The 24241-nt window shown below is 41.6% G+C and overlaps 1 protein-coding gene across 1 annotated transcript in view; it reads left to right on the top strand.

Annotated features, from left to right (window-relative positions):
• Nucleotides 1-21073, top strand: part of thsd7ab (thrombospondin, type I, domain containing 7Ab) — a 112461-nt gene extending 91388 nt beyond the window's left edge. The window contains exons 20-28 of the mRNA XM_061245486.1: nucleotides 537-654; nucleotides 4260-4405; nucleotides 5283-5457; nucleotides 8359-8532; nucleotides 10214-10309; nucleotides 13180-13262; nucleotides 14592-14805; nucleotides 15588-15675; nucleotides 18146-21073. Coding sequence (XP_061101470.1) covers nucleotides 537-654; nucleotides 4260-4405; nucleotides 5283-5457; nucleotides 8359-8532; nucleotides 10214-10309; nucleotides 13180-13262; nucleotides 14592-14805; nucleotides 15588-15675; nucleotides 18146-18230 — 1179 coding nt within the window. The 3' untranslated portion in view covers nucleotides 18231-21073. The remainder of the gene's footprint in view (nucleotides 1-536; nucleotides 655-4259; nucleotides 4406-5282; nucleotides 5458-8358; nucleotides 8533-10213; nucleotides 10310-13179; nucleotides 13263-14591; nucleotides 14806-15587; nucleotides 15676-18145) is intronic.
• Nucleotides 21074-24241: the final 3168 nt, after the last annotated feature.

Genomic DNA, 24241 nt, shown 5'->3' with positions numbered 1-24241 from the left:
CCAGTCAGCACTGTTCTGCCTTTGTGAATGACCCCGTCTATTTTCAAATTTTGGGTCAGTATAAAATGACACATTGATGCCATGGTGGATTAAACAATGTGACTTAGTGAGAATGCTTTTTAGACCAGACAAAAAAGATCAGCCCACCACACACACAGACCTGGGGGATATTTCTAACAGAACCAATGTGGAATGTTGAGAAGCATTAAAGCTGAACTAGGGCTGCGTGAATTCCTGTCAAGCGCACCACGCCATTGGTTCAGACACCCGCTAATTGGCCCCCTCGGGCTCCGAAAGTAATTCAACTTTACTACGGTTTAACCCGTGACCCCATTTCTGCAAGAGCCAACCGCTCGTCGGGAAGAATAAAGTGCTTGTCGGAGGCTGACAGGCGTCTCTCAGACCATCTCGAGTGAAAGCAGAGGAATTGCAGAAACAAATCAAAAACACGTGCCAGGGAATAGGGATGGGAAACACCAGCGTAATGTTCATGAAAAGGTGCATGCATATGACGCAATATGTCCCCTTTCTTGCAGCTGGGACTGGAGAAGAGGTGGCATATGAACACGTCCTGCACGGTGGAGTGCCCAGTCAACTGCCAGCTGTCCGACTGGTCACCCTGGTCCCAGTGCTCACACACCTGTGGGCTCATAGGTAAGACCTCTCTGGGGTTTACAGCACAGGGTTACAGGGCTTAGGTCAGGGTCCATCTTTGTCAACTGGTCATTTGACGGGACAGGTAATTTGGTAGTTTTATCAGTGTATATAATACAAATTATTATAAAGAGCCTCACTACACTTTGCACATATTCTGCTTGGGCAAGCCTTCAAAGGGGGAACTTTTTTTGATTTGAGAGTGATTTCAGTGCAGCCGAGGAGTGACCTGATGGGTTATTCTGAAGGATCAGACACTTGATTAAAGTGCATTATGTCCGTGTGTGTGTGGCCTGAGGGTCAGCCCGACTCTGACTTTCATCTCCCAGCCAGTATCACCAGGAGCAAAAACATGCAACATACAACTGATATGAAACTAATGCTGGCTAAGCAGCTACGGTATCCTTAATCTTTCCCATGGCTAGAGGATCTTTTTTCCGAGGATAGAGTAGCAGACACTACAGGCTCTTTGTAATGGAGAAAACAGCTCATTTGCCAGAGGAAAAATTTCTGTGTTTTCATTCATTCTTACTCTTGTGTTTGCTCGGAGATAAACCTTACCTCCGGCAAAATTGAAAACGTGCGTTTGAAAAGCCTGGGAAAATGAGCAACATGGAAAATATGCAGAGACCTCTAGACGCAGAAGGGGGAGGCGATTATTAATCAGGGCTTTTTGAAAGAGACGCGCTCCTGACGTATCGAACCCGCGAGCATAAATGATTAAAACGCTTTAATTAAAACACGTTCTTGAGCCAGGTGCGTTGACTGACAGCACGTACCATCTTCTCCTACATGCCTGCTGTTTTCCAGAGCAACCCACAGAGACAGACACAGAAGTAGAGAAAAACAGAAAGAGAGAAGACATGGAATGTATGAAAACTCACCCGATTTGCATTAGATTGTTTAAAGCAAGCGTGGGAGATGCAGCTCTGTAGGCTAATTAAGGCCAGCATCGCCTGGGGGCCAGAGGAAACCTTTGAAAACAGCTACATGGGGAACACTTTGCCCCAGCTCCTTGAGATGAACTGGCTGTTGGTCGCAGTACTGTTGCTGTGAGAAGCATAGCTTCACTAGTGACAGGAAAATATTACCACATTCAAGACCAAAAAAGAAAAAAACTTTTCAGGGTACAGCTGGATAAACTTCCCACAACTTCCCATTCTCATTATGCAGCATGGCTGTGGCAGCACCATTTTGGATCATATTTCTGAATTTGTACAAAACTGTGTAGGATCTGAACCAGACCACAGGAAAGCCTAATTTATTTAGTCAAATTTAACCTTAATTTTGAGCAAGAGTGTCTTCAGTAATTCTTTAAAATATCTATAAATAATCAGTAGTGGAAAATACAGGAAGTAAAAGTCCTCCCCAGCATTTTGTTCCAATTAACTGGATTTGCTAATTAGCAAAATTCTTCAGCCAGGAGGTAGAACAAATTACTGAAATCAGCTGGCTGAGCTCGTGAGTGGAAGAAACGCATGACAGAACTGTCTGACCACTGCACTTCCCACCTCTGTAAACGGTGAAATCTGAATCAAGGCCTTAAAAGATTGATTGCTGTTTTGTTGAATAGAAGCCTGTGTTAGTGCTGACTTACAGTACAGTACAAAATCCACTTGGCTGTTATCATTATTGGGCTTTATTGTAGTTGGGGGAGGACATGATTGCTCAAAATCCTACAGTAGTTCAAAAATACAACTGCTGTGTAACAAATACATTCTGATCTTTAAGAGCATGACTGCTTACGGTGTTCTGACATGCTTTCCAGACCTCAAATGTGAAATTTAAGTTAAAGCACCTGACTCTATGTTTGCTATGTTTCAGGGACTTGTGTGCATTCTAGTGTGATAGAGGCTGAATGATACTGTAGAGTTTTGCTTTGTTTGCTTAGTTTTCCAAAAATTGCATCCATCAACAAGATGTTGCCGTTGCAACCAGTTTCTGACCATGATTGTATGGTAACACTGCTTTCAGGAACAATTTATAGGTATCGGAAGTATTTTGCAGGCTAATCCTTCAGAGGTGATTGCCCTGTCTTGTTTTTCATGGACAGAATTTTATTTGGAATGGCACCTGACCCCCTTAATGATGAGTTAAAGTGACCTCATCCCTGCTGGGACTGTATCTGCAAAAAAAAAAACTCCTTCCTGCTTCTCTTATTAAACCCTTTCTGGGCCTGCCTCAATTGAATTTCAAACAACAGACCTATGGTAATGTTCACAATGGTTTCAGGCAGTGGAATTATCATCTAGATGCGCTCCTATGATTAAGTTACATACTGGAAGGGAATGAATGAAGGAAAGTGGTGTTTCTTAAACTTTTGAGAGAATTTCTAATAGAGAACAAGAATTTGAATGTGAAAGATTCCTGAAAGGAGGTTTCTATTCACTGTAGATACCGAGCAGTGTGCATGTGCCATCTGCATTGCCCTTTCAGGCTCACAAATTCCACATTTTTCCCTGAGGTCCTCCAAGAACAGCAACTCCACTTTATGGTTTCTTGTCAGATCGGCAAGGATATTTTAATGAATTATTCTTCTGTAATGGAAAATTAAAAACTCTGAAGTCTTCGCTGGTGCTTCATGAACATTTTTAAATCCACACACCCGCCATTGCATTCAAACTAACCTTTGTCGTACATATACTACTCTCATAACTTGTTATGATAAATCTCTATGGGTTGTTCATTTCAGAGTGTATGTCCTTGTTGTATTAAACTTAACAATCGACCTTACTTATTTGCTGACTGTTCCTACTACATTAATATCAATTTCAGGCATGTACTTAATAGCCAGTCGATAAATTATCTGAGAAGCCCACCACTCTTCGCCTGAGTGGAGATCAATATTTAAAATGCAGTGTTGCTGGGCTCATATCGCAGGTGTAATGGGGATTTAGATTCGTAATGTCAAGCTATTCTGTGGATATAAATGGTCAAATTTAGAGAGAACTTGTAATGTTCCACCATCACAAAAAGGTATTAGTTATCCATCGTGTAGTAATGGCACTGTTGGCTCGTTCATCCCGTTTAGGAACTTTACTGTCCGCAGGACAACACACAACCGGTTCTAATCTTGCCTAGGGATGGGAGAGATTTGGTTAACCGAGATGACAACATGTCATCATGTACCTGTGACCAGTACTGGTCTACCGGACCTGTTGTTCTTTCTCTGACTGATATATGTGTGCGTGTGGTGAACTGTGTATTTATAAGAAGCTCATTTGACATTCTGTGCTTCAGGATTACAGCATGTGTGGGCTATTATGAGCGCTGCAGCCTGTTCGTAATTGGCCATTCTAAACTGTGAAAAGGGGGGAGGAAAAACATAACGATACAGTATCTGTACATAACACCCTGTAAATAAATAATATGACCAACAAGTTCATCACAAATTACACCCCAGCTCCCTAAAAATTATATTTGGTGTGTCGTGGAAAGACAAGCCTCTACCTAGTAATAATAATTAAAAGCATTCCTAGAATAGAACTAAGGTACCTGTGAGTCGGAGTGTCTGACAATGAGAATAAGTGTGCAGAGTGCTTTTTTTGGATTTCTCCATATTTCCTGTGGTTATCGGGGTGTCCCCCTTCTCTTCTCCTCTGCAGGGAAACTGGGGCGCAGGAGGGCGGTGATCCAGGCTTCCCAGGGGGACGGGAGGCCCTGCCCAGGGCAGATGGAGCAGTGGAAGCCCTGCCCCGTCCGGCCCTGCTACAGATGGCAGTACAGCCGGTGGTCAGACTGCATGGTGGAGGTGCGTCTGTATCTGAGCAAAACGGATCTGACACCAGCTCTCTTTTCCTCTCCATCTCTCTCGGTGCTCTCTCATGCTCTCTCAAGCTGCTGTAATGTGTCTGACACGGGGGCCCATTGTAGGGTCTCATTACAGATGGGGGGGGGGGGGGTACAGTCCCTTATTTTTTGCTCTTGATGAAAAGAAGAATGCCAAGAGGCAGGCTTGTTTATGGTGTGCAATTTGATTAGCAACGGAGCTCTGGATCTCTTTGTGTTTTTTGTTCGTGTTCATGCTCCTAGAAAATAAATAAACTGACAATTGTCTAAGACAGAGCCAACGCATCCAGCAGCCGTACGACCGAGCAGACTGCAGCTGCAGAGCGTACAGTGTGGCTGCTCTCCGCTGAAATCGGATCAGAGATATTTCTGGGAAATCTAGGTTGCAGCTGGTTATGGTAATGATGAGCCAGTTAGACACACTCTTCTGTCTGGTCAAAAGTTAAAAAAGGCAATCAGGAACAGAGACCAGAGATGCAATCTAACAAGGCCATTAAATATGAAGGGGTCGAAGAACCAAAAATGTATTGGGTACAAGACAATTGATACATTTGCAGTTACATTTTAAGGGGTGCATCAGTGCTGGCTTGCCTACCATGTATGAAATATACAGTATAGGAGACAAATCTTCATTAAAACAACTAGCACGAAAGCATTGAAATTTCCCTTTGGCATTGCAAAGTACCTTTTTGGTATAGCATTGGACTTGTCAAGAACCCGAGCAAACGTCTGACAGAGATGGACTTTTAAGATATTTTGCATCAGATAGTAGTCACCCGGGCCAGTATGCCTGGAATACAGGGGCTGTTACATTGGTGCCTTTGGGTGTGGTCTCTCAGGGCGCTAGGTGTGGCGAGGGCCTTCGCTTCCGGAACATATCGTGCTTCGTGGCGGATGGCTCCAGGGACAGCGAGGGGCGCATGGTGGATGAGGAGCTCTGTGGTGATCTGGAGCCGGCAGTAGACGGAGACAAACAGATCGTCTTGGAGGAAGCCTGTACTTTGCCCTGCCCAGGTACAGTACACCAGCCATTATCATTTTAGTATGGATCAGGTACAGAACCCTTCAGAGTTCATGCTGTATTTATCAAAGGGTGTCGTGCTGGTTACAGTGTATAATGCTACTCATGTTGAAAATATTACCCGCAGTGTACAATGCTGATCACAGTGTGTAGCACTGATCAGAGAGTGATGTTCATCAAAGTGTGCAGTTTCATTGTGTAGTGCTGATCACAGTGTGCCTGATCAATCGTAATACATACTGTATGCACTGCTGTGATATAAGCAGTGCTCAGTATGTTGTGTTTGTCACATTTCGCAATGTCACTTAATGTAAAGAATTTCTGACAGTGCGCAATGTCATTTGCACTGTGCAGGGTCTGTCTTTGTTCTATATTTTTCTTAACTCTGTACTTTACTGTCTTACGGAAGAAGAAATTGATCAAATTTGGTAATGTACTGCGCAAACACAAGCAGGCTATCAGGCTAACTTCATTTTCCAGCATCTTCCATGTCATCTATTGTGAGTCATCATGCCCGTCATGCTCATTCCCGATTGGATTCAAGTGTATGATTATACCTGACCGTGAAGGAAAGGCTAAACACATCTTCATAGTGAGACAAAATCTGTACTGGGTGAATAACATAAGATGAGAAACAATAGATTGATAATATCAAAGATGGCATTCCATTGTTCACAAAGTACTGTGCTGTGCCAGCAAATATATAGTAATATATACCCATTAGAGAGTCATTCACTGGAATTAATGGACACAAGAATGGCAGTACACAATAGAAACTGCTCAAATAAATAATAAAAAGGAAAAACAACAAAGAGTCATTGTTGAATTATATGCAAGAAAGCTATTGTAAAAAAGAGATTAGCAGAAAAGCCACTTACTAATTCAAATCCACAGCAGACTATGATAAAATAGCCTCTTTTTCCTCATGATGCCTGTGTTAACTCTCTATCACAGGGAAAACAGTACCGCATATGTTACATTTGGCCAATTAACCATGAGGAGAATGGGATTGTTATAGTATTATATCTTACATATTCTTTATCCTATATTCTTCATAAATAGGATAAAACCTCATGGTTTTATGGAGTGTGATGGCCAAACTGTAAACTTGATACAGCACATAGAGCCACTCAAGTATGGAGCTGTATTTAAGAGTTTAAGAGTAGTAAAATATCGCATGGCATATATGATTTATATATTTATGTATTTATTAAATGCTTATTTCATTTTTGTAAGAGTATAATTACCCTGGATTTTGTCATGGGTTTTTTATACTCTGTCGAACTGTTACACTGCATTTTGTCATGGTCAAAGTAGCATCAATCCCCCCTTGTTTGTGACTATTCTTTAGTACCTTCTCCCAGAATCATTGTTTATAAAATGACAGATAAAAATCTCGAGCCTTTGAGTCTCAGGGACGCTGTTATGTACATTTTCCTTCCCTTTAGTTTCACGGATCTATACTGGAACAAAGGCTCTTTGTCTCAGCACTATTTTAAGAAGTGTTCCACTAGGAGTTCTGACATCATTTTCTCATCTTGCCACCTGCCCCCTGTCAGAGGCATCACCCCCCCCCGACTCCCTCCCCTGCCATCACCAGCTCCAGCCCACCCCCTTACCCTGTCTTTGAGGAGAATTATGTCCTATTTTACATGCCTGCCATCCTGAGCTGCCACTCTTATAGGCGTTTCAGCCGAATTAAGACCGTACCTTACACAGCTGTGATCCCTGATCATTTGACATGTGTTCTGAAAAAGTTAGGATGTCTGTATCTGTGAGACCATAATTATGGACATTCCAGTTACAGTTACAGTTCAGTTCCATGAAAGAGTAGACCATAATCATTGGAATATTGTTCCATGGTTAATGACGGCATAAGCTAAGTACTGTAAACAGGGTAAATATTTCGATCAGATGTATTTTCAGTGTGAAAAAAATGCTCCTGTTTCTCATGGTCACCAGGGTCGCCTGCCCATTTGCTAACATGCCCCTTTGTGCCTTGTAATATGCCTTGTAACTTCACCAAATTCCGTGTTGAGCCTTCTCTTTTTGTCCAAAGCAAATCTGTCTTCGGTTTAACAAGATGCTTCCAGTAATAATAATCATAACAATTTCCTCTCAGTGGCATTTTAGTACTTATACACAAACACCCACAAACACAAGAGATTGACATGGCTAATATTCCCATTGAGTGAATTAGATTGAACTGTTTATAAACTATTTCAGTTTAAACTCTACATTCAAATACACAAATTTCTGCCCACGAGTCCAGCATACTAAGCAGCCATTTATGCATTGTTGCCCGTTCCATACTCAAGCTCCAGAATAATGAAACATTTATCTACGTCTCTGGGGCAAACAGGATAATGCGAACCAAAGCTAGACCAGTAAACTGAGCTTGTGAGATATAAAAAGCTCCCATAAGCTTTTTCAATATGTGCACTAAGAAAACACATTAGCTGTTTAATAATAGATGAAGAACTCCCATCTCAAAACTATTTTCCCATTAGTATCATCTGGGCTATCACAACAGGGCTTCTGAGTGGCTTTACTTTATCATTTACTTAGTGGCTTTGTGGCGTGCTCTATCCTGATGTCATCTATTTACTGTTCTAGATGTCCAGTTTTATATGTTTACAGCTTATTCCGGTAATCGAATTATGTGGTTAGACTGGGTTACATACAGTAAGTTGTAGTGACGGGCCGGAATGGTGAAAGGTTTACAGTTGGCTTTTAGTTGGAGACCGAGTATTCCTTGGTTATCGTATTTAAATCCTTGTGTACGTGACAAGCACTGGCAGTAATTATTTATTTATTATTTATTAAAATGATTATTGTGAAATACAAACTGTTCCGTGTGATGGTAGTCTTGACACAGAGATGCTGTTTCACAGGTGACTGCTACCTGAATGACTGGACAGTCTGGAGCCCGTGCCAGACCAGCTGTGTGAAGGGGGAAGATCTGGGGCTGGGTTCGGTCCAGGTCCGATCCCGGGCTGTCATCGCTCAGGAGCCAGAGAACCTGCAGCAGTGTCCGGAGCAGGAGTGGGAGTCTCAGCCCTGCACTGGTACGCCTCACCTCCTCCTGCGTATTAAAGACGAGCATTTTACCTCATCGTGTGCGAGTGGGCATGTATGTCCTCCAAATGTCTGTCCATTTTCCCCTCCAATCAAAATCCTTTACACACAGCAGCGTGCATCCTCATTTGAGGCGAGTGAAATCAACTCCTGGGTGGCACGGATGGTGCAGTGGGTAGCACTGCCGCCTCACAGCAAGGAGGTCCTGGGTTCGAATCCCCGTCGGCCAGGGCCTCTCTGTGCAGAGTTTGCATGTTCTCCCCGTGTCTGCGTGGGTTTCCTCCGGGTACTCCGGTTTCCTCCCACAGTCCAAAGACATGCATGTTAGGCTGATTGGAGAGTCTAAATTGCCCGTAGGTATGAGTGTGTGAGTGAATGGTGTGTGTGCCCTGTGATGGACTGGCGACCTGTCCAGGGTGTATTCCTGCCTTTCGCCCAATGTATGCTGGGATAGGCTCCAGCCCCCCTGCGACCCTGTTCAGGATAAGCGGGTTCAGATAATGGATGGATGGATGGAAATCAACTCCCAGCCCTTCAGAAATTCCCCCAAGAGATCCGTTTCACCTAGAATCATATTGTGGAAGCTACTGCTGCTACTTCAGTTTCAGCATTTCTTTTTTAAATTAGGCATACTGTACTGCAGTATTACCTATTCCGCAGTGTTACTCATTCAAAGCAATGATAAATGCCCTCACGGAAAGGGCACCTGTGGAGAAATGGCCAGTAGCACATCAGCTATCATTTATACACATCAGCTACAGTGAGAGGTATGTTTTTGTGTCAGGGAGCTGAGCCTAATAACGCAAAGTTGCAGATTCAGTTTCCAAGTGGGACACTGCGAATGCATCCTTGAACAACATAATTAGGCTGACTTGCTTGAGTAAATATCCAGTAGCATACAGCACACAGGAAATATTCAGAAATACATTATCCAGTAACACAAGCCAGTTGGCCTTTTAAAGCAGCTATATCAACCAGATATCAAGCACTGACTTTTTTCTGAGATTTAATTTCCCACGGAAATACCCTGGGTGCCTTTTAAGGGTATAACCACAGTGTCCCACTTTGGATTCAAACCAAATAGCTGCTGGCCCACAGTCAGTGTCTCTGGCAAGTATGTGATTCTAATGGGGTTTCCAGGGTGACCTGCTTTCTCAGTGTCACGCAGTACTGCGCGGGGCTGTGTTTAGACACCATCAGGGTCGCTCTGCACCTTCCACACAGCTACCCGGCACTCTCTCCGCACACCATGGCGACAGGAACACGCTGTTTAGCTGCAGGTAAAAGAGCTGCTGGATGTCAATCCAAAGCACAGATACATTTCAGCGAGTGGGCCATGTATTAATAAAAAAGAATGGCATCTCTCCTGGGAGTTTTCCTTATGGTAACATTAAGACTGTTGCTTCAAGGAAGCAGAACCTAATGTATCGATCCGCAGCTCTAATTCTGGCACAACCGGAGGAAAAAGAAATCAATAAACCGAATAAAATCAGGCCATTTACCGACCGCGCAAACAGACTGGAATATGCGGTAAAAGATGGAAGAAGAATCTTGCAAAATGGTATTTATGTGCTTGTGACAACACCGTGGGAAAAAGAGGTGCAGCCATGTTGACTTGAGTCACAGCTGGTGCGCATGTTTTAGTCAAGCTGTGCTCTCTGCCCCGTATAGATGGGGAGTGTTACGAGTACCAGTGGATGAACAGCGCATGGAGAGGGTCATCTCGCCTGGTGTGGTGCCAGCGCTCCGATGGACTCAATGTCACAGGTGACATTTTTCATTATTTCAACTTTCATACACTTTCATGTTTTTTCCCTACAGTCTTATTAAATGAATTATGCTTCATATATTCACAGGCAGTGCTGTGTAACACATCCAGTGTTGTTCATGATCATGACTATGTTTTTAGACGTATCCTCCTTTTCCTGTGTTTATGCATGTAACCCCCTTTGACGCTGCATTTACATTACGTTACTAAGAAAGTCGTCTTCACAGTATAAAGTGAATTTCTCCACTGAGTTGTTTACAGTCTCAAAATAGCCATAACATTTAAAAAAAGTATTTTTGAGAGTATGTGAGCTGCTCTGACATCTTAAGACATGAAAGCAACAATTATCAGTCAGATTCATTCATAGTACTCACACATTGACCACGCTGACCTACATTCCAATTTAAATCTAATGTGGATTTAGCATATTTCTAAAGTCATATCTCCTCTGACCCACATTTAACGGACTCTTTAAAGGTGGGTCTTTAAAGCTAGTAGCTTGTTTAGTAGACATTTCTTTAACTTTAACTATCAAAGTTACTCACTACCTAGCTGGTTAGTTTGCTAGCTACCAATGCCTTATATTTCTGTACTTTCAAGACATGAGGACTCTCAGGAAACTTGCAGTATGTTTTATTTTATCCACCTTATAAACTACTACATTAAGTGTTTGTGTATTTTTTTTTTTTTTTTTGGGGTAAACCACTGGAAATGAGCCATATCAGGTGTTGTAAAGCCAACAGGTTGTCAGAAACTTGTGAATACCTCAATTATCCTTCATCACATACACAAACTACCTGGACCAATGAAAAACATGAACTGAAGCTGAAGTAATGTAAAAAAAAAAAAACTCCAGAAGGTGAACTGTTCCTTTAAGTAGATACAGTAGTGTACCTGGGGCAAGCTGGATGTAATTTCACAGCTTGTGAACTGTTCTGAACTGCGGTTTGTTGGCCAGCCCCAGAAGTGATAGCAAACTGGCCTGGAGCCCAAGCTAGTCAAGTGATATTAAGATTGTTAAGTTCATATGAAATATGCCTTCCGATAAGCAATGGCTGCATAGCAAAAATGTGATACTAAAAACAAGCTCTTTAATGCATGCAATTTTGAACTTATTTTAATTCCCCAGCTTTGTACTTGTGATGTGATGGCACCATTGCATTCAAATTGATTTGATTATTTAGTACATGACATAGCATACAAACACAGTGTCCTTTTAACATAAAATATAACATTTTGAATGAGGTTTTTCCTCAAAGCTCTTGCCTGGTTAAATAAAAGTAAGTAAGCAAATAAATAAATAAATACATAAATAATTTGCTGCAGTACTTTTGTGGACTCTGCAAAACAATCATATGAAAAGCCCAAGAAGCATGATATGGTCCAAGTGATCCCTGGCTAATTTAACTGCAAACCACTAGCATATGGGTGGGGTGGAAAATGGTATCAGAGAACTGAAACTCGCTAATGATGTTTGGCCGTCAGTCGAAGTGTAAATATAATTTAAAATACAGTCCTCCAGACTGGTTTGCATCACAATATCCCAGATACGGCTAATATGGGTCAACTGAAACCAGGCAGCTATTTCAGTAAGGATGCGCTATCTCAGTAAGGATGCATTTATCATTGTCAAACACGGGTTCTCAGGGTTGGATGGCATCGTCACCCAGTTGACTTCATCTAAAGTAAACGTTGTTAGTGTCAGCTGCATGCCATCCGCACGGTGTGTTGCATGTTGCTGTATGTCATCCTAAGCTTTCCATGCCTCCATTTTGTTCACTCACATGCTGTACACAGGGATCCTCAAATCTGGCCCTTGAATCTAAATCCAGCCCCGGTTTGCTTTTCTCCCGGCAATTAACTGAACAATTAGTGCTGCTGATCGGCCAAACCGTCTCCACACCTGACTCCCAGGTAAAGGGAGGGTGCAATAGCAGCAATTCTCGGCCCTCAGGACCCTGTTTTGACAATCCCCGATGTACATAATTAATAAGCATACCTCTTTATTAAGGGTACATGGCAGTAGCTGTGCTCATTTAAATGTATTGCAATATGTGTGAGGCAATCCAGATGAAGTATGTTTTGACCTCGGAAAAACTGCAGTATACCTGCAGTATTCTAGGCCGGCTGTCTAGCCATTACTCTGTGCTCCCACAATGCCTTGTGTTGGCTGGAGAACTTGATAAAATAACAAACTTTTTAAACTCAGTTACAGTTCCCTTTTTGTTCTAAACTAGATTTCTAAATTAATAGGAATTTGTTCCAGTCATTTTTTCCTTATATATTTTTGGAATGATAACTGGTGTTGCGGTGTCTGTCAAATCTTTATTCATGAAACGAAACTTTCTAACAGCTTCTATAATAATACAGCAGTGCAGTGAAGTGAAAGTCCCCACATCATTTCATCTGTATGATCTGTCTGAACTGATGTGTATTGATTTATTTCAGCAGATGGGCTGTCCATGAAATCTTCCATTTCTTCTTCAGTCCATATTTAAATCAGTATATAAGAAGTAATTGGATGGTTCCAACAAGCAATTATTTGTAATTTCAGTTCTGTGATTCTGTTGCTAAGATACTGTCATTTTCATTTTTTTTTTTTACTTTCATTGAAATTATTTTAGTGAGACTAACTACTACCATATATTATTTAATGCCAGTCTGGCATGTATTACTTCCGAACATTAATGTTTAGACTTCAGTTACTTTAGTTAATGTTTAGATATTAACGCTTTTCCTTATGTGGATTTGCAATGTATGTGGCCAATTTAGTATGGCACAGTGAACAGACCTGCTTCACTGTGTCAGAAAGTGCCTCTCTCAGAAAGTATTGTAAGTGGCCACTCACTGCAGATCTCCTGTCTCACAGGTGGTTGCCCGCTCACCAATCAGCCGATGTCAGACAGGTCATGTGACCCGCCGTGCGAGAAGCCGCAGTCCTACTGCTCTGAGGTCAGACACAGTGTGATGTGCGAATGCGTTGTAGATGCTGTGTGTTGTGTTGTGTTGTGTTGTGTTGTGTTGTGTTGTGTGGGAAAGCCTTTTAACAGCTCGCTGCATCAGGACTTATTCTGGATTGAAACGCATGAACTGGCAAAAAGGTTTCCCTCGTAAAAGATCCACCCATCAGAAGGCCCAGAGGCTGAGTGGAGGAGCAGGAAGTATGCCAAATAAGTAATAAACTAGATGGAAAGGAAAATACAATGCCTGGACATTTAAAGATAAAGAAGAAAGACATAGATAAGGCAGAGAAAGAGAAATAATAATTGACTGAATGTTTTCTTAGATTCCATTAGGGACTCCATTTTCACGACCGTATTATCTATCTAGTTCAAAGGCAATACAAACAGAAAGCCCTGTGTGAGCCCTAACCTGTGAGCCTGTTCATGATTTCAGACACAGGCCCTACTGTCAGGGTGCATCGGCCCAATATGGGCTCTGCTTGAGCACGGGCTCGAGACCCACACGAAAGCCAGGGGGTAAAACTGTTGAAATAGCACTGCATGTCTTCCTCAATTCAGCTCCAAAGAGATCCCACTTTCTCCCAGCCATTGGCCAGCAGTACTGTTTCTGACCCTGCCTCACAATTGTGTGTGTGTGTGTGTGCCTGTGTGTCTGAGTGTGGGAGAGAGAGTGAATACAAATCTCCTGTAATATGTGGAAGTTAGGGTTAGGGTTACTTTTTTTCATTCCCTTAAAAATTATGTCACATAGAGGATGGGAATAAAATCCTCCTCCTGTTTGATTTCTGACAGTTAAATTATCTTCTAAATGCCACTTGTCAACAAAACACCTGCTTCCAGTGTATTGTGTGCATTGCACTGCGCTCTGACTGCGTTGGTGTAATTGTGCTAGTACTTGATGTTGCCATGTAGGACTGTATCCAAGAGATGCATTTATTTCCTCTTGAGTTGCATTCTGCTAATAATGGAAACACTTTATTGTATGCTGCAGCCACCGCTAAAATAAACTGGTGGTGGTGTGGTGTTCCTTCTAAGCACTTTCAACCAAACGGCATTTAACTATAATATAATATTTAAATAAATACTCCTGCTCTCAGAGCTATTTTGGACACATACTGTGTGCTACAGAAAACGCAACGTTTGGGTCTGCAGCACTAAGCCATTGTGCCATGCAAGGCTCTGATGTTCACACCTGCTCCTGGACGTCGGCTGTTAGAGATGTCAACCAGCCAACATCTCAGTAATGAGGCCCAGCGTGGAGCTGGGAGCAGAAATGAGCAGATCAGCAGTGGATACGCCTCTGGCTCTGTGCCCACAGGCCGGGGCGTGCGTGTGTGAGGAGGGCTTCACGGAGGTGATGACGTCGGACGGCCTGCTGGACCAGTGCACCCTGATCCCCGTGCTGGAGATCCCCACCGCCGGGGACAAGAAGGCCGACGTGAAGACCAGCCGCGCCGTCCACCCGACCCAGCCCACCACCAGCCAGCCCGGCCGATCCGGCCGCACCTGGTTCCTGCAGCCCTTCGGAGCGGGTACGCTGTCCGAGCCTGGGCCTCCAGAGCCCGGTCCTAACCCGGACCAAGTTCTTCAGAAACACATTTTACTATTACTTTACTACTGTATGTTTATGATATGTATGTGTACATGTGAGATTAAGGCTTTTTGCACTACCCCTGCGTTTACGAGCATCCGTTCAGATCAGATCCTTCCCTGTAGCGTTTCTGTATTGGTTGTTTTTAGGTGAATTGTATGTATAAGTGGACGTGAAGTTGACCTGCCCCAGATAGATGCTTGTGACCGACGGTTACTATTCGATACAAAAGAGTTGCTTCACTGTACAGTATAGCTTGTTTCATATCGCCCTCTGCTGCTTACAATGGGATATAACAGAGGATCAAAGACCCTGGTGAATAACAGGATCAGAGAGCCTGACATACTTTACCTCATTTCAGTTATGGTCCACACAAAAAACTAAATGTAACTTCATTGTATAAGGGTTTTTCTGAGGTCAGTTTTGAGTAGCCACGTGCCTGAATGAATGTATTGATTGGACATTTGCATTAGGCACTTCCATTGGTCATTCTAAATTATTATGTTAATCTAGAAAGATTGTATTATATGCCAGCATTTAAGAACAAATACTGTGGAAGTTCTTGCTATATTTCTTCGAAGTATTTGCTATCTGTATCACCAAATTCAATTCTGACTCACCATAATTAAGGGTTTCAGCCTGTCGCAAGACCACAAGAACTTCCCCCCAGAAAATGGCAGAAAAGCGAGCAGGCATAGCTAATATCTCTCTGTTTCTTCACAGATGGTAAGCTGAAGACGTGGGTGTATGGGGTGGCTGCAGGGGCTTTTGTGCTCATCATTTTTATAGTCTCCATGATCTACCTTGCTTGGTGAGTACATTTTAAGCTGTTACATGAACATCCATGACCACATTCAATTCATTACTACTTTCCTTGTAATTAAATTACTTAATTAATTCTTTTTATTTTGTTTGTCAGTAATGACAGCTTCTGTGCTATCCGTGTCTCTTGTCTGACCCCTGACCCTCCAATGGAATGGTGGTCATGATAGGCCAAAACATGCATGAGCTGCTTTGCACATGCCCCATGTGTCAGCAGCCCAGCGTGCTCATCACTGAGAACAGTGCGGAAAGTCCTATATCATGTCTCCTGTGAGGAGGGGGGCCCTGGCACATTTCCATGGACATGGGGTGGGGTCAGGGTTCCCTCCTAGCTGCTAACCCAGCCTCCATGGGTATTTCTAGTCAGGTGACCTAGTTGGATAAGTAACATGTTCTTCGCCCTGTTTTTAGGGGCATGCTTTGTACAAATAGTGTTAATCACAAATCTATTCACAGTGCATCCCCAGACTATATACACCAAACCTTCATTTTATCTTTTAAGGGTGCAGTTCTTCTGGTATCTTTCATCAATTCATTTCAAAAATCCATTATAACATATTAATTGAATTCAGACAAGTAGACTAGAGTATATATAAGTTTGCCCAGAGAAGCAGAATTAGCCCATGTTGGTGTCACACTGCCCTCCAGTGGTCAGACCTTTCATCCTGACCTGTAGGACAACCCAATGTCCCACCTGTCTACTGCCCAGATTTCTCCAGCCATCTTCCACGACTTCTGTTTTCTTCTGTTTATATAACATACAGTGTACAATAAGTTCATTGCATAATTATATAGAGTTAACTAATTTAAAGGTAATCAATTACGGTATGAAATGAATATTGTATGTTATTTGTATTTTTTATTGCTTCTTAACTAGTACAGGTTTCATACGTATATGAATTACAACAGAGAACCTACAGTTAAAATAAGCCATTAACTTTAATTCGGCAATCTGCATTGTGTGTTGGCATCACCTCACCATTTTCCTGAGGATGAGACTGTGCCTCGTACTTTGGCTCTGATTGCAGTGAGCGTATTAACCTCAGCGTTCCTCTTCTCTGTGATTTTATCTCAATACAATGAGAACCAACCTTCCATATGTCAGGATGGGTAAACAGGAAAGCAGTCAGAAAACAGGTCTGTGCAGCAGGTCCTTATGTTTCACACCCTTCCTCCTCGAACGATAATAATAATGCGTCTCAAGCCATGGGTTGCATGTACAGCGAGTTCTTCAAAGGCAAATCAAAGCTGTCCATCGAATGTAATTGCTTCACTGTATCTGCTGAAATGATCAAACAGAGGGGAAAACTCCGCCGAGGAGCGGATAACATTTTAACTTGTGAGAAGTGTGTTAAATCACGAGACGCGAGCTGTGATAGACCAGGCTTTTCTGCCTCCCAGACTCATTTCAATTACTGCAGCATTGCTTGTGCCGAGGCCGAAACGCGCTCTGCTTTCCTGGTTCCGTGGAGCCCTGCTATAATGTGCATGTCCAATCACAAATTTGGTCTAAATGCAATCTTTTGTGTGTGAATGTAGAATTAAAAAACCTTCTGAGAGATGTTATGTGTGGCTAATTAGTAAATCCATGAGCGGAGAAACGGATGTATTTCTGACGCAGTGGTATTGAACTGAAATCTGATATGCACAAAGCGAGGAAATCAACAAAGCAATTCATTACGCCACGGCATTTTCCGCCTGCTCAGACTGGAGGGAGTAGATGCAAGATGCATTTTATTTTACTGGTTACATTATTTCTTGTTTTGGTTTGTTCGGTTGTTTTGCGGCAAATACTAGCCATCATCGTCATCATCATTACCATCTTCGTCTTCATCATCATCATCTTCGACACTTCGATACTGCAATATTAATTTAAAATTACTTAAATGGAGTTACTTAAATCCATTTGCTGTCCAGTTTTATTCAATGATTTGTTCTAGTTTATTGTAAAAAATTATGAATTGTAATTTTTAGAATGTAAATTGATCATAATTATTGTATATGTACACACTGTAGTCAATCTAAGTTATCAGTGGATTGAAATTCACCCCAGTGCCAGTCTCACCAGCTCAATGATAGTAAAAGACATAGCACAATGCTTCGCTAGCTGGTAATGGTAATGGCAGCATCCTAAATAAAACATAGATGGTTTTATTTCAGCAAGTAATAAAATCTATCATAAGAGAGTGTCCTTTTATGAAGGAAACATAAAATAATCTTTTAATTTCGTACTGGATAACTTTCTGCCCATGGAAAGTGATTTTAGCAGGACAGTCAGATTGTTTGATGGAAAATCATGCTGTCACAACTGTCACATTGGGGCTGGGCACAATGGATGCTAATAGCATGTTTTTTCTCTGATAAGGGCAAACATTCATGTTTAATGAGCTCAAATTGGCTAGTTGCAGCCTGTTAATCATCTTGTCAATTACTGTATGTCCCTTCTCTGTCCGTCTCAGCAAAAAGCCAAAGAAACCGCAGAGGAGACAAAACAACAGACTGAAGCCTCTCACCCTGGCCTACGATGGCGATGCTGACATGTAGACCCCCGGGGCTGGGGCCACGGACCCCCAGTACACCAGTCACAGGAGTGTCATATCTCCATCATCAGCACTGCCTGTCACGGTGACATGAGGAATTGGGAAAAGATGGCCGACTTTCTTTCAGATGGAACACACAACCTCGAGAGTAAAGCGGGATAAGGGAGACACTGCACAAGGAAGCCATGCTGGAGTACAGCACGCCCATGTTCATCAGGAGCCTGTTTCTTTTTTCCAGTCATTATTTTTGAATATTCTGTTGCACGAGAGCCTTTACAAACTCTTCAGACTAAAGGGAACCTGCCTTTACTTTCCTCCTCTTTGTTTTGCTGTAATATAAACTGCTTTCAAAGTGAAGGCTGCTGCAGGGAGTCCATCAAACATATTTCTTTACTTTCCTGAGGAATCGCGGTCGAGATGCGTCTTCCCCTGCTGGTGTTTGCCAACAGAGGGTGAAGTGCGAGCTGGGCCAGGATAGGGGTGACACACTGCCAAACGTCACTGAGGAGAGGAGAAGGGCTTCATGGGAATCAAACTCCGTCACTGAGGAGAGGAGAAGAGCTTCATGGGAATCAAACTCCAGCCACTGAAGCTGCATCATATCTGGACCTGGCCAGTTTTAAAGATGGTGATGGAAGAACATTAAAAACAGAACACAGACAGGTTCTTTTCTTCTTCTTTTCTTCATTGTCCCTGCGGCATCCGTTCTTTGGAAGATGAAAAATGTACAAATCTTGAACGCTGTCAATATTTACTGAAACTTCTGCCTGCCTCCCTGTTCTTCATTTCAGGCACAATCTTTGCACTATATTAGTGCAGCATGATATGCACTTATATCTAGTATTGCCATAGAAAACTGCCTCTCTCAAAACAGGATGATGTACAGCCATGCTAGAAATGTATAAAAACTAGACCTTTTTCATGGAACGCGATATTTACTGACAGCGACTGGAAAACTGATAAAATATGTTGTGCTACAGGATGGAATTCAGTGTAAATATGTATATATATCAAAAAAGAAAAGTTCCTGTCACAACACCATTTTTTAAATGCCAGTAACTTTTTGTGGTCTGTATAGTTGCAGTCTGATGAGTGTCTTGTTTTCTGCCCAATTGACTTGTTTCTTATACTGTGATTTGAAGGCTGTTTACAATTTCTTATTTTATATCTGTTCAGGTTTTTTCCCCACTGATGACAATAGCACAACAGTATTTTGATTATGAAGATCCAAACCATGTGACAAACCTTTGTACGATCTACAGACACCACTATGTGGAGTAACATGGCTTCGCACAACAAGATATCTAATCTGCCTTATTGTCTTTACTGGAAAAATGTCATAATTGTTTGTCATCTCAAAGCTCCCTCAGATGATTGTTTTTGTCTTTGTTTAGCTGATGTCCTTATCTAAGGCAGCTTGCAGTGCTGATGTAGTATATGTTTACACAGCTGGCCAGTTTAATGAAACTTCAGTACCCTGTTCAAGTGTGCAAGACTGCCCCCTGTGGCATTCAGACAGACAGCCTTCTGGTTCAACCTCGCCATTACAGCACACCCCCACAGTTTAATTCATTTGTTACCCCTTCCCCGTGTATAAATAATGGATTTTATTCTCACAATAATATACAAACAACAATTGTTTGTCTAACTGATTTGTTGTGGGGCAGTCTGATGTGTAATCACAGAACACAATCCAATTAGACATCTTATTATTTGATTTTCTAATCTTTCATCCATTCATAATAGTAGATATGAATTTAGTGTGAATGTAAGGAGCTATGCTTTTTCGCTTACATGTCACATTATTTTATGAAAGCTTTTGAAAATAGCAACAACAAATACCAACTGCTTATTCTTTATGCTTATTCTAATGACAACCCCTTGGTTCAGCAATTTGCCTACTTAACAAGTGTCAGGAATTATTTCTCCTAAGGTACATTGTAACTTCTCTTTGCTGTAAACTCCTCTGTTAATAAAAACAAATCCCAAAACAGGGTTCTCAAATCAATCTAGTTCGTATACTTCCACCAAAATGAAATATTTAATATTGCAATTTATTTTTAAATGTTGCCATTTTAATTTCAAAAAGTACTATTCAATTGCTAACACAGATTATCTTTCGGGTTAGGAAGTGTGGAGTCAGACCCATTAAGAATGGCTGTTAATGGGATGATGCTGAGGTCTTTTGTTCTGTTCATACGGTTACCGTATGCCATACAATCGCGCCCACTCACACCCTCCATCTCTGATGAAGAATGAGCCCTCTTACGTGCCAACACCCAGCTCACACAGTATCCCAGAGTGTGGCTGCAGGTCCTGGGAACACTTCCTGATTTACACCGGCATTAAAGCTGTCCTTCCCAATCCCAGTTGTTTATGCAAGGGAACGAGTTGCTCTGTGTGCTGTTAAATGTTAGATGCACACGAACATTTAAAATTAATTTTTTAACAAAGGTATCTGCATCCCCCTCCCCCATTCTCTGCCCATGAATTCAGGCTGCTGTTTAAAAAGAGTTCATCTTCACCAGCCTTGCAGTTGGTTTTGAGGTCAGTTGCTGTGAGGAATGTTAACTTTTTTTTTTTGCTTATTTTTGAGTTGTAAATAACAACAAACTATTTTTTATTTTTTTTGAATGACATATTATGTATATTTATTTTGTATTGCACTGAAACATTTAGTACAAACCTCTCAAAGTGTGTGTGCGTGTGTGATGTTACTGATCTTTGTTCAGATTATACAGATTATGTGTGGGGAAGAAGAGGTACAGAAACAAGGCTCTGTCATTTTTTGTACAGGTTGTTTATATATGTATCTGATGAATTGCTAATAATAAATGATGAAAATCACCATGTCTTGCTTCTTTTTACATTTCAAAGAATAATATACTTAAAGGATTTGAGACTGGATAAGCAGTAGAACTGGGCTACTTGCTGCATTGCTACTGAAAGTCTTGTTTGATGATCACCTACATTATTATTCATTAATCCATCCATTTTCTAAATTGCTGACTCCTGGTCAAGGTCATGGGGGGAGCTTGTGCCTATCTCAGCAGGCATTGAGTGGAAGGCAGGAATACACCCTGATAGGTCACTAATCCATCACAAGGCTCTCACACCATTCGCTCACACAGTGATACCTCAAGGACAATTTATACTCTGTCTAACTTTGGACTGTGGGGGGAAATTGGAGTCGTCTGTGATCCATTACAAATTATTAATTATAACACCATGGTGTTACTCTTCTAGCACAGTGGTGCTATCTGGATACAAAGGATAAATGGTAAATGGACTGCATTTATATAGTGCTTTTATCCAAAGCACTTTACAATCGATGTCTCTCCATTCACCTATTCACACACACACTCACACACCAACGGCGATAGGCTGCCATGCTCTTACCTCCTGAGCTAATGTGACTCACTAAAAATTAGTTCGTTCAAAGGTCAAATAAATGATACCTAACAGGCTAATAAGCATGCAAGAAAAACTAAAGTAAAAGTATGAATACAAGAACAGAGATTGTAACTATTTATTCCATTTAAGTCTACAGGCCTGCTGTTCTTTTGATGCAGCTACAGGGGGAGTAAGTTCAGTCTGGTTGTGTAGTACCATGCCCATCTGCAGTCCACTACTATCCATAGATATCCCACCTCCCTGTCATCTGTGAAAGCCCTGAATAGGTTGTGTTCTTTTGAACTTACAAATCACCCAACCCTAAACAACCTCCTTCACTCCAGTCAGTCTGGCTTCGAAGCTCACAACTCTAACAGGGAACTATCCTCACTTTAACAGAAGCACTCTGATGTGCAAAATCAGTACCCATGTCAACTGTTTTGATCCTACTTGATCCCTCTGCTGCATTTGATACAGTTGGCCATCAGGCCCATTTGGCAACCCTGACTGTGAAATGCGTATCTCAGGCACACAAAGGATTATCCCCATACCTTCCTGACTGATCCTATCTCAAAGTCACACTGCCTTATCACAGGAGTCCCTCAGGGGTCTGTTCTGAGACCCCTCCTGTTTTTCTTGAACACTAAATCTCTCGGCTAAATAATATCTCCACATGGCTTTTCCTACCAATTGGTTATAGACGCACAGATGTTGATATTACCTCCCACAACAGACCCTGGCTTCATGATATCCCGAGTTGAATAAGTTGGAATCTCAGACTCAATTTAGCCAGCACAGTGTACAGACTGTCAAAAATATTAGTGTCGTCCCGGATAGATGATTTTCTTTCACTGACAATATTGTACCTGCCAAATTCTAGCCAATAGCTGCAAAATTCACCCTTTCCTCACAACATCTGCTACCCAGTTCATTATTCAGCCTCTGTCACGGTCCTGGCTGAACTGCTGGCCTTCATGAAGGTGCCATCAGACCCCTCCAGCACATCCAGATTGCTACTGCCTATCTCATCTACAGGCAGCCAAAATAAGCATATTAGCAGTTCTAGAGCACACACACACACATTCACAATTATTTTATTTTCAAATTATTTTTATTTTTATTTTACAGCAAATGGGTCTGTCTATTCTGAGGAGTTTGAAAGAAACACAGTAAGACTTGAAGATTCAAATCTGTGTACATACAGTACAACGTATACACAGAATAGATTTTGATAGATTAGAAAGGAAAGTGCAGGTGAACTGTATCCAAAACCTATTTTGACAATACTATTTTGGCTGTTGAGGGCTTATTTACCTCAGTTGTGGCAAATGGCTTGCAAACTGATCACCATAAAGCAGTTGCTTAGTGCACTATCTGTTCCAACCACTGGATGTCCCTGTAGGACAGCACTAGCTCAACGTGTTCTCTTCTTGCTGTATGATTTCAGCAACACAGTCTATCTGGTCCTATAGTTCAGAACACGGTGAACCTATGTAGAGTAATGCAAATAATCCTTCAAAACATTACAATTACAGAGTGCTTGAAAACAAAAACTTAATGTAGGTCTTTATAGCAATTGTATTTTTTTTGTGCCTTGAGAAATATGAACTTGGAGGAATTAATTAATTTATTTATGTATTAACTAGTCTTAAATCAAATTTTTTTGCCATATCTGAAAAGAAGAGGGAATTCAGAGATCCATAATGAACGATGTTTCAAGAATACCTTAACTGCATTACAAGCTTGCCGCATGCCATTGGGAAGAGGTTATGCCATTGACTGTAGTATTGCTGATTGTCTATGAACAGAAGTTTTTACATATTCAATTTTATTTTTATAGCATTTTTCACAGAAAACTGTCCCAGTGACTCTTTACATAGTAACAGATAAGAACAAAAAATACCAGCCCTAAGCCCCCAATAGCATATGAGGTACACAACTCCTGTATGGGGAGAAAAACCGGGCGAGAAACCAAGATGGCCAGTTATCTAGAGACATCTAAATAGCCAGTTACTGACTTTGAAAAAAATGAAGAAATTGTTATGTTTTTGATATGATACATATCCTACCAGCAAACCAGTAATCTAATTTAACAAAAGACTGGGGGGTCTTTGTCTGTTACTGCCGTCAAACTTGGCCTCCTGGCAAAGGATTATATGTAGCTGATTCTACTGCTGTAATAGTAGAATGCACTCTACAATGTACATAGTTTTTCTAATGTTATAACGAAACAGAAATGAGAAGAATCGGACAGGATTTTCATAAATATTGAGGACAGGTCATGAAAGGTCAGACTATGGATAAAATATTAGGAGAAACTGAAACACTCGCAGGGGTAAACAGTCCTGTGTTCATCATGCCCCCTACTGCCACTGTGCCGCAGTATAACCAGAAGTAAAGTGAAGTTCCTCTGCAGTGTAATGATTTATGCTTGCTCACACTGGAGACTCTGTAATTACCATAATAGCATGCCATATATTCTAAACTTGATTACCTTCATAGAACAAAGATGTCCTACAGACTGACCTGATATATTAAAAAGCTATTTGGAAGCCGTTTTTCAAGGCTTTGACTCGATCTCCAAGTTATCAAGATCAAGTGCAAATAATATTGAGAAGAAAT

This window comes from Conger conger, chromosome 1 (assembly GCF_963514075.1).
Source record: "Conger conger chromosome 1, fConCon1.1, whole genome shotgun sequence".
In the NCBI taxonomy this organism is placed as follows: domain Eukaryota; kingdom Metazoa; phylum Chordata; class Actinopteri; order Anguilliformes; family Congridae; genus Conger; species Conger conger.
Note: the sequence above shows the minus strand (reverse complement) of the source record. Positions and strands in the feature narration are given on the sequence as shown.